Below are 11,759 nucleotides of genomic sequence, written 5' to 3'. Positions count from 1 at the left end.
AAACTCGTGGTGCTGTTTTGGCTCTTCTCAACTAGTTCACTTTTTAAAACTTTAAGCACCTCATTAAAGAAACCCTTTTAGATGTGGTAAATCAGAAACAGTCTACTAGGTAGGGCCCTACTAAGCAATGAGAAATCATCATACTACTATTCAGGGATTATTAAAATAGTGGACTCTCGGGTTGGCCATGCTAAGCAACTGGTATAGAAATAAGCCATGGCAGGGTTAGATTTGCAGTTTGAGCACATCACTGATTTCCTATTTATATCTTTCCCCCATAATACCAGATACATGGTAGTCACTCAACAGGACCCATATTAAATAACAAATGACACAATGCATGGTTTCAAAAGGTGTTTACTATTTGGTCAAACAATTTTTAATTGGAGTTCATAAAGTGAAATATATACTAAAATATATATTAAATATTCACCAAATCCGCATTGCTGCTACGTGAAAACATTTTTTGGTCTGTTGGAAAATGTAATTCCTGAGATCATTGTTGGGCTTTGTCCATCATTTTCCTCACCATCAAATCATCTTTCCTTAAGTGACCTGGGAGTGTGAATCTAAGATGTTCAATTTTAGACCAATTTTCTCTATCTTCTAAATGAGTAAACAGGCTCTATCTTTTATAAAAGGTAGAAAAATAATAACCATGGTGTGCTAATTGTTTTCAAGGTATGCCATATGGAAAAGTGTAGGCTGAACACAGAGAAGTCTTTTCTGAACAGCTCTCGATCACACATAAGGAACATATGTTTTCCAGTTAATCAGTCCTTGATGTACAGCAGTCCAGCTGTTGTTTTGCATTTATTAAAATATTCTCTGCTAACTAATTATGTTCGTCTTTAAAAGTAAATTGCATAAAATTACATCCAATTTCTTTCTCTAAACCAACATATTCTTCACCTTCACAAAGCAAACACATGGTGCACTGAAACTGTTACCAGCTTTACATACTGTTCTGCCATTTGTGAGGGGTGCAACCACAACATAAGTCAGAAAAAAAGCTATCCAGCTTTTCGTGAATCTGGTGAAGTTTACACTTAGCGATAAGTCTCTAAGCCTGAACTTAGCAGGGCTAGCAAAACTTTATTAATTTCCTAACTCCTATTATTTTAGAACGGTTTTCAAAATAATCCTGTAAGTTCCTAATTGAAATACAAAACAGAACAAAAAGCTGTGAGAAATCTTTTTTTCTTTGGCTCTTTAAAGACTCGGAATCATTTATATTAGTGTTGCATACATTTTACCTTCTACATTTTGATGTACTTGCTCTTGAAAGCACTAGAACAAATTAATTGAAATAAAACCTCTCTGAAACCACTTGAACCTTTGATCCTAACATAGAGTTTTAAAGGCTTTCAAGAAGTAACTTGTATTTTCCCGAGTCTGAGTGTCTACATGATTATAGAATGCATGTCTCTTGCTTCATGGTGATATCCAGTATGCATGAAATACTGAAAAATAGGTATTTCCCAAAGATTCCTATATACCAGGCATCTCCGACTGACACTGAAAACCTTCTGAAGCATTTTTAACAACAAAGAATGGACTATTTCACAGACTGACACCAATAATTAGTTTTCTTGACCTACAGTTGAAAGCAAAATTATCTTTTTAACTAAATAGGATCAGCTTCAAAATCCCTTTTGGAGATGTTTTTATCTATCAAATGCCTTTATTAACAACACCATCTTCCATTTTCTATTACTCCAATTCAATTTCTCCTGCATACAAGGTAATGAGCAGAATGGCTGTGAATCCAGTTAACATTCCAGCATTCTGAATCATGAAGAAGGTGAAATCGGTTTTTCTTCCAGTTACCTTTTCTCTCAGCATATCATTCATCTCTGGAAACTAGAAGACAGATATAGTGTTAGATAATTGTTGCCATCTTGTGGCAAACCACAAAACAGTCACTTAGAGGCATACCTCGGAGATAGTGTGGGTCTGCTTCCAGAACAGTGTGATAAAGCAAAAATCTCAATAAAGTGAGTTACATGAATTCTCGGGTTTCCCAGTGCATACAATAGATATATTTGCATTATACTGTAGACTATTAAGTGTGCAATAGCATAATATCTAAAAAGGCAATGTATATACCAGAATTTTAAAAAATACCTTATTGCTAAAAAATGCTACCAATCATTCGAGCTTTCGGTAAGTTGTAATCTTTTTCCTGGTGGAGTCTCGACTCCATCTTGATGGCTGCTGACTGATTAGAGTAGTGGTTGCTGAAGATGGGACTGGCTGTGAAAATGTCTTAAAATAAGGCAACAATGACATTTGCAACATCAATTTATTATTTCTTTCATGGAAGATTTCTCTGTAGTGTGCAATGCTGTTTGACTGCATTTTACCCACAGTAGAACTTATTTCCAAATTGGAGGCAATCCTCTCAAACTCTGTCCCTGTTTTATAAACTCTGTTTGTAGAATATTCTAAGTCCTTTGATGTCATTTCAGCAATGTTCACCAGGAATAGATTCTGTCTCAAGAAATCACTGTTTGTTCCTCCATAAGAAGCAACCCCTCATTCATTCTAGTTTAATCATGAGATTGCAGCAATTCAGTCCCATCTTCAGGCTCCACTTCTCATTCTAGTTATCTTGCCATTTCCACTACCTCTGCAGTTGCTTCCTTCCCTGAACACCTCAAAGTCATCCATGAGTGTTGAAATCAGCTTCTTTCCAATTTCTGTTAATGTGGATATTTTGACTCCTCCCACAAATCACAAATGTTCTTAATATCATCTAGAATGATGAGTCCTTTCTAGAAAGTTTTCAACTTACTTTGTCCAGATTCATCAGAGGAATCACTATCTACAGCAACTATAGACTTACAGATTATTCTGAAAAAATACGATTTGTAGGCCCAAACTACTCCATGGACTGATCCATGGACTGCGGAATAGATGCTGTGTTAGCAAGCACAACAACAACATTCATCTTCTTGTACATCTCCGTAAGAGCTCTTAGGTGACTTGATGCACTGTCCATGAGCAGTAATGTTTTGAAAGGAATTTATTTTATTTTTCTGAGCAGTAGGTCCTAACAGTGGGTTTAAAATATTTACTAAACCATGCTGTAAATAGATGTGTTATCATCCAGGCTGTGTTGTTCCATTTCTAGAGCACAGAGTAGATTCAGCATCATTCCTAAGGCCCCTAGGATTTGGGGAGTGGTAAATGATCATTGGCCTCAAAGTTACCAGCTGCATTAGTCCCTAGTAAGACAGTCAGCCTGTCCTTTGAAGATTTGAAACCAGTCATTGACTTCTCTCTAGTGTGGAAAGTCCTGGATGGCATGTTCTTCTAACAGAAGGCTGTTTCAGCTACACTGAAAATCTATTAGTTTAGAGTAGCCACCTTCATCAGTGATCTTAGATCTTCTGGATAACTTTCTTTTTTTTTTTTTTTTTGAGATGGAGTCTTGCTCTGTCCCAGGGGCTGGAGTGCAGTGGCCGGATCTCAGCTCACTGCAAACTCCGCCTCCCGGGTTTACGCCATTCTCCTGCCTCAGCCTCCCGAGTAGCTGGGACTACAGGCGCCCACCACCTCGCCTGGCTAGTTTTTTTTTGTATTTTTTTAGTAGAGACGGGGTTTCACCGTGTTAGCCAGGATGGTCTCGATCTCCTGACCTCGTGATCCGCCCGTCTCGGCCTCCCAAAGTGCTGGGATTACAGGCTTGAGCCACCGCACCTGGCCTGATCTTCTGGGTAACTTTCTGCAGCTTCCCGTCAGCACTTGCGGCTTCACCTAGCACTTTTATGTCACAGAGATGGCTTCTTTCTTAAACCTAATGAACACACCTCTGCTAACGTCCAGTTTTTCTTCCGCAGTTTCTTTACTTCTGTAAGCCATCATAGAGCTGAAGAGAATTATTCCTTGCTCTGAAATAGGCTATTGCTTATGGGAACATTGTAGCTGCTTTGATCTTCTATCCATACCATTTAAATTTTATTCATGTCAGCAATAGGCTGTTTTGCTTTCTTATTATTTGTGTGTTCGCTGGAGTAGCATTTTAAATTTCCTTCATCAATCCTTTCTTCGCAGTCACAACTGGGCTATTTGGCACACAAAGTCTAGCTTTTGGCCTGCCTTGGGTTTCAACATGCCCTCCTCACTAAGCTTAATCATTTTGGCCTGTGATTTAATATGATAGATGTGCAGCTCTTCCTTTCACTTGAACACTTAGAGGCCACTGTAGGATTATTAATTGGTGTCATTTCAACATTGTTGTGTGTCAGGGAATAGGGAGGCCCAAGGAGAGGGAGATGGGAGAATGGCTGATTAGGGAGCAGGCAGAACACACACAACATTTGTCAATTAAGTTCACCATTCTATACGAATGTGGTTCATGGCACCCTAAAACATAATAGTAACATCATAGATCATTGATCACAAATCGCTAAAACAGATATCATAATAATAATGAAAAGGTTTGAAATATTTCAAAAATTAACAAAATGTGACAGAGACAGGAAATAAGCACATGCTATTCGAAAAATGGCACTGACAGACTCGCTTGAGGCAGGGTTGCCCACAGCTTTCAATGTGCAAGAAAGCAATGTGCAATAAAACAAGGTGCTCCTGTAATAGAATGCTGGGAGGGGCGATATGATGTCATTTACTTTGGATGTTCAAAGGTTTTAGAACAGATAGCTTAATAGGAATATCTAGTTCTTTCAGGCATCACCAAGAGTAAAAGTACTGAAGCAGTATTTTTCCCCAACTGAATCAATCAGTGGGATGGAATTTACCTCATTTTATGTTCTCTTTCTCCTTTTCCATTACCCGTTCTCTATGCTTCACCTATCCCATTCTTTCACGACCTCAAGTTTACCCAGCAAAATCTTCACACCTACCATCACCTCTACCAGAACTTGTATTTCTCTAATTTTTCAGTGGACTAAATCCTTCACTTTTTACCTTATATCTTGCTAAAACACTTCTGCTAGCCAATCCTAGTTTATTCTAGATTCCTTTATTATCATCTCTCATCATATATTCTACTTTCTTATTTCATAGCATTTTTTATTATTTGTAATTATTTAGTCATCTGTATGATTTCTTGTTGTTGTTGTTTAATTTCAGGATTCCCTCTTTCTAGAGGAAAAGCCCCACGAATGGAAAAGCTCCTTGAACTGTGCCTATTTTGCTCACTCCAGGATGAGTATTATTTCTTAGTATTATTTCTTTAAACTGAGCAACTCTAATAAGATTCTGTTCTTATATCAGAAAGTAAAATGACTATAAGACAGTATGAGACATTAATTTGTGAAAAAAGTTATAAATGTAGCATTGGTTTTAAGAGATTAAATCCTTGCTCTTCTGAGGGTCTGCAGAGAACAATGAACAGAGCTAGACAAATATAATTTGGAGGTAAGAATGCAGATGAAAAAAATTAAATTATTAAATTATGTATGTAATATATCCAGTTCCAAATACAAAAGAAATAGTCCTTGATTTTCATACACTACCATATTATCATTTTCTAGAAAGATGTCCATGATTTATTTGAAAATGCACAGGATATTCTCTCTCTTACACACACATGCACACTCTTTTTTTTTTTTTTTTTTTTGAGATGGAGTCTTGTTCTGTTGTCAGGCTGGAGTACAGTGGCACGATTTCGGTTCACAGCAACCTCTACCTCCCGGGTTCAAGCGATTCTCCTGCCTCAGACTCCTGAGTAGCTGGGACTACAGGCACATGCCACCACGCCCGGCTAACTTTTGTAGTTTTATTAGAGACAGGGTTTCACCACGTTGGCCAGGATGGTCTCGATCTCTTGACCTTGTGATCCGCCCACCTTGGCCTCCCAAAGTGCTGGGATTACAGGCATGAGCCACCACACCCAGCCATGCACACTCTTTTGAGCACACACACACACACACAGATGCAAAGACACAGACACTGAACAGATATAAATATATACTATGTCAAATAAATATTGTCAAAATTTTACCAATTTTAGTGTACCAGTTTTAGTTTAACCCAAAAAGCTGTCACTGTTTAGAACTTTGAAATAACAAAATGCTATTTACTCTGATAAGTTATTCCTCTTCCAAATGTGACACAGACACAAAAGAGGGAGAAAAAGTCCTATAGGGACATACTATAAGACAAGATGTGCCAGCCACAAGGGGAATAGAGATAGAGGAAAATATCTCTACTTCAACAAAAACAAATCATTTCACCTTCAAACAATATGATTATGTTTTAAAGAACCAATGAGGATCAGTTTCAAATTACTATTAGTGTAAACTACTCAAGTAGAATGATCTGTTGAAATGGGAATGTTTTGAATTACAACAGAAAGGCCTTCTGCACTGCGGAAAGCAGAAGGCCAGCCATAGTTAACTCATAATCCAGATACTCATTTCCAAATTTTAAATTAAAACAAAATACAAATTTTAAGCTTCTTACCATATCTGCCAGAGAAATATAGAGGAACATGCCTCCAGCAAGTGCAAATATAATATTTGGAGCGAAATTGTTGCCCACCAAAATGCCAAAAGCTAGCCCAACATAGCAGGAACACGCAGAAAGGAAGTTGAATAGCAAGGCTTGTCGAGTGCTCATCCCTGCATTGAGTAGGATCACAAAGTCTCCTAGAAGAAGAAGAAAATATCAAGTGAATAGTTGAGTTGTTTTTGTTTTTGTTTTTCTTTTTAATTTCTGGATGAGATCAAAGGTAATCATCAATGTCCAACAAGGTCTTCATTTTAGTGCATCAGAAGGCTTTTAAGAGCATGTCACCTGAAAAGTCTCATTCCACTGAAATCAAGAAGTAAGCAGACTTTTACAATATAAGCAGAGCTCCTTACCTAACTCGTGGGGAAATTCCTCACATAGGATTGCTATGGAAGTACTGAGTCCCTGAAGGAGAGACAAGGTGCAGGAAGCCCCAATCGCCAGGCCATCGATGAAATTGTGGAGGGCATCGCAGAGCGTTATCATCCAGGCAATCGTCCCTATTTCTGACAGTTTGGGCCCCTTCAAACAGGTACATGAACTTGGCTCTTTTTTTCCATCCTAGCAGAAAACCAATTAAAATGATAACCAACATTTCTTGAAAGTCTTAGAAATACAGACAAGTTGGAGATGGGTTATGTCTTGAAAAAAACAAATTGTTCCAACAGAAAGTCTTTTAGAGTAACTAGGAAACCCTAATAATACATAACAGAGAAAATAAGACTTATGGTCGAGAGAAAGGAAATTAATCAACTGACACACCTTGAATAAGCCACTAACAGACATTTTCCTTTACTTTCCCTTTAAAACAATCCTTTTGACTTATATAAACTTCTTCCTACTGCCTTTCTAAAATGCAGCAGATATTAACCTAAGAAATTTATTTATACACAAGATTTAAAATGAAGGAAGTTATTCAAAGACTAAACTTAAAGTCTTTTTCATGTTACAATTTAAATATGAAATCCACAACTAGAGCATGATTAGGAACATTTGTTCTAATCCCTCCTATGCCACCATGTGACAGTGAGCAAGTTATCACAGAGTTCCTTCAACTGTAAAATGAAGACATTGTACTAAATGATTTGTTTATTTATCAACAACTTATTGAGTTTCCATTGTGTTCCAGGTACCATGTGGAGGGTTTAGGTTGTAACAACATGGTTCCTACAAGCTCCAAAGCTTAATTATTTTCTTAACAAATTGCATGAAGTGTAGATGGAACAGGCTAGCCTTTACACTAACACTTCTTTTCATGTAGAAACAATAATAAAAATAGAAAACCCTATGATGGACTCTTTGTAGGAATTTAGATTTCCAGGAAATTTACAAAATTGTACAAAATCGAATCAAATTGTACAGACAAATGCCAACTAAAACACTTTCCAGAAGTTGTAGAAAAAGATAAAATGCAAATTCATTTTTAAGTATGAAAGCAGTTTGCAATTAACTGGAGAACATTTTATTCCTAATTCTCCTCCTCTCACCTCTGCCTAAGCAGCTAATCATTATATTTATTGAACATCTGAAATCTGTAGAACACTCTGTTGAATGCTATGGGAAATACATGGAAATGGAAAACACAGCTTCTGTCTTTAAGAGGTGTATTTACGTTGGAGAAATAAGTCATAAGATATACAGATACATTTTAAAAAATTGCAATATATATCCAACAGAGAGGGCTTACTTCAGAGCAACCATCTGAGAGGTTTTACATTTACTCCAATGTCACTTCACTACTCCGAACACTTTGGGGACCAACACTTTCGGAATCAACCTTAAATCTTGCAATACATCTCTTTACTGTTTCATTAGTGGCAAATCTGCACCTTTGGATTTTTGTTTGTAGGCACAGATAAAAGCATTTGGAGCAAATATATTTTTTAATTAATATGAAATGAATGGGAAACTGTTGGTAATAGGATTCATCATCATTGTCATCACCAATGTGGTTGTAGTAGAAATAGAAACAGCAAAGGCATATAGCATTTCTAATGTGCTAGGCACTGTTCTAAGCACTTCAAATACCGAATTCATCTAGAACAATTCTATGAGGAAAGTACAACTGTTACCATCATTTTATAGTTGAGGAAATTAAAGCGCGAAAAGGTTGGTAAACTTACCCAGGGATACAAAAAAAGAGTAAGTGGGCATTTTTGGCAACAGTGCTTTACTACTACAAACATATCGGGAGGGGGATTCTTCTCTGTAATAGGATCTGACGGTAATTCCAAGGAGACTTCCCCACCTCTCAGAAAATTCTCCTGAACAACTGACGCAACATTGAATAAGTATCGAATCTTGTTTATTTTAAGAAACAAAGTTTATCTGCATAAAAATAATTCTATCTTTTCTTAAAATGTGGATTTTTTTTACTGTATAGCTATATCTTAAATGAACAACACAATGAACAATCATAATTTAGCACAGGTGGATCGGGTGGTTTGCATAAAAAATGCCCCAGAGCGGGAAGCAATTAAAGCTGAAATAGAAACAAAGGTGGTCGTAGGGAATGCCACAGAGGAAGTGACCTGGGCTTTGTAAAACTTACTGCCGTGATATACTTAATGAAATTATTTTGAATTAAAGCAGTTGTTTTCATCTTCCAATCTAATTTATCTAATTACATGTTTAAAATTTCCTTATTGTGATGATCTCAGAAGAAGACTACAAAACCAAGTCTTGACTACCTGATATCGCATACAGAATCTGTATACAAACACCCTTAATTTTACAGAAGAAATTAAATTAATATATCAGGAATGATTCTCTTACCTCTAAGTACAGATATTACTGACTCTATTTATTATGCCCCATATTAGCTCGATGAGTTTTGGTCCCAAATGATACTGTTGAGCAGGGTAAGAGTTATACGTTTTTAATAGTTTTGGAACAAACCAAAGTAGGCAAACATTCACAGAAACTTCTTTTCTAATTCACCTAGAATTAAATCACTGAGCAGAGAGAAAACTAAATTCAAGTTCCTATAGTTAAGTTAGTGACTATGCCTATCTCTCTCTTTCCTTTTTAAATTTTTGTTTTCTGTTGTTATTGTTGTTCACTTCCTTGCTTTCTTGTCTGAGTTTTACTCTAAATATGAGGCTATTTCTACCCTCAGCCATGATGAGGCAACTCAACCTAGTGAAAAGACCCTAAGTCTGGAATCTGGAACTGAGTTCAAGCTTGGCTCTGAGAAGAATTACCGTGTAATCTTCAGCAAGACTCGTAACACCTTTCACTTAGTTATTAATGGGGATGAAAGTCAAAGCAATGTGTAGTATTATCAGAATGGGGGAGAAAGAATATCATACACCAAAGTTATAAAAATAGAGGGAGACTATGTTGAATCCCAACATAAATTGGAGGGGAAAAAACAAAATTAAAAAAAAAAGTACTTAGAAATTAAAATGGAGAAAACAAATGGGTTTACTTGCAGAACAGTTTAAGGAAGGAGGAGAAAGTTGTAGAGGAGGAGGAGGTCTGGGGGAATAGGGAGGACAAGGAAAGGGAGAAGAAGAATGAGGAGGAGCATGAGGAAGACAAGTACAAGGAGGATGAGAAGGAGGATGAGGAAGAGGACAAAGAGAAGGATGATTAGGAGGAGGACAAGGTGGAGGCATGTGGAGAAGGAGGAAAAAGAAAACAGAGAGAAGAAGGAGAAGGAAGTGAGCAAGCATGAGTAAGAGGAGCAGGAAGAGGAATAAAAGGAGGAGAAAGATAAGGACATAGACAAGAAGGACACAAAGGAGGAGGTGAAGAATATATGGATGAGCCTCTTTTAATAAGTGCAGAATGCGAATCTAATTCTATTCCACTGAATCTCATAAAAGACTATCACAGAGGATAGTTTCAATAATAAAGTGAACAAGAAGATCTGATTGTCACTCAGTATCCTTCCTCAGCCATCCAAATGTTTGCTTAATGGGCCCACATATAAAGTGCCAGAGTGGTGCTGAGGGAGGCTATATATAGGTTCAGCATTCTCTTCCCCTACCAAGGGGGATCTGGCTTTCCAGCACTAAAGAAGTCCCAACCTTCAAAAGCCAAGGCTGATGCTGAGCCCCCAGAAAGACATCACTGCCCAACAGGGCAAGAGGACCAGATGGCTGTATGTGGTAGCAGAATGATTCCATTGGATTCCTCCCATTATAAGGGGATGCTCTTGGACTCACAAAGATAGACATATACAATATATGTCTTCCCTGCCTTCAGTGCCTCTGCAAGCACCATCATTCATGGACTTATAGCGCACCACAGTTGATATATATAGCCAAAGTTTCCTGTGAAAACTATCTCCTAACCATTTTTTAGCAAAGGAAGTGAGACAATGGGCTCAATCCATATAATTCATGGAACACATCACCTGCACCCTCTAGTAGCAACCCGTTTGACAGAATGATGAGATGTCCTGATGAAGCCTCAGCCAGGGTGCAAGCCAAAAGATAACACCCTGAGAGGTTGGAGTTCTGTCCATAGGTTCGGCAGCCAAGCATATGGTGTCATCTCTCTGTAGAGAATGCACAAATCCAAGAACCAAGAGGTGAGAGTAAAAGGGGTCTAGGTCAGGCTCAGTGGCTCCCGCCAGTAATCCCAGCACTTTGGGATGCCAAGGGGGAGGAATGCTTGAGGCTAGGTGTTCGAGACCAGCCTAAGCAACATAGCTAGACCTCGTCTCTACGAAAAATATATTAAAAATTACCCAGGTAATCCCAGCACTTTGGGAGGCTGAGGCAGGTGGATCACGAGGTCAGGAGATCGAGACCATCCTGGCTAACACGGTGAAACCCCATCTCTACTAAAAATACAAAAAATTAGCTGGGCGTGGTGGTGGGCACCTGTAGTCCTGACTACTCGGGGGACTGAGGCAGGAGAATGGTGTGAACCCGGGAGGCAGAGCTTGCAGTGAGCCGAGATATCACCACTGCACTCCAGCCTAGGTGACACAGCGAGACTCCATTTTTAAAAAAAAAAAAGAAAAAAGAAAAAAAAAATTACCCAGGTATGGTGGCATGAGCTTATGTTCCCAGATACTCGAAAGGCTGAGGTGGGAGAGTTACAGTGAGCTATGATTACGCCACTGCACTCCAGCTGGGCGACAGACATAGACCTTGTCTCTAAATAAACAGATAAATAAATAAATCTATCTTATTTTTATGCCTAATACACTACTTAAAGAATTTTTACTGACAGGCAAGATGGCCGAATAGGAGCTGCTCCAGTCTGCAGCTCCTAGTGAGACCAACGCAGAAGGCAGGTGATTTCTGTATTTCCAACTG

The 11,759-nt window shown here is 38.1% G+C and overlaps 1 protein-coding gene across 3 annotated transcripts in view; it reads right to left on the bottom strand.

Moving 5' to 3' along the window:
* Positions 1-339: 339 nt before the first annotated feature.
* The window catches only part of LOC105486343 (solute carrier family 39 member 8), an 85,751-nt gene continuing 74,331 nt past the window's right edge, over positions 340-11,759 (bottom strand). For all 3 annotated transcript variants that reach the window (XM_011749201.2, XM_011749202.3, XM_011749203.3), the window contains 3 exons: positions 6,837-7,044; positions 6,436-6,620; positions 340-1,863 (listed from right to left, as the gene is read on the bottom strand). In XM_011749201.2, the coding sequence (XP_011747503.1) occupies positions 1,714-1,863; positions 6,436-6,620; positions 6,837-7,044 (543 nt within the window). In that variant the 3' untranslated portion in view covers positions 340-1,713. The remainder of the gene's footprint in view (positions 1,864-6,435; positions 6,621-6,836; positions 7,045-11,759) is intronic.

This window comes from Macaca nemestrina, chromosome 3 (assembly GCF_043159975.1).
Source record: "Macaca nemestrina isolate mMacNem1 chromosome 3, mMacNem.hap1, whole genome shotgun sequence".
NCBI classification, from domain to species: domain Eukaryota; kingdom Metazoa; phylum Chordata; class Mammalia; order Primates; family Cercopithecidae; genus Macaca; species Macaca nemestrina.
This window is presented reverse-complemented; position numbering and strand designations above follow the sequence as displayed.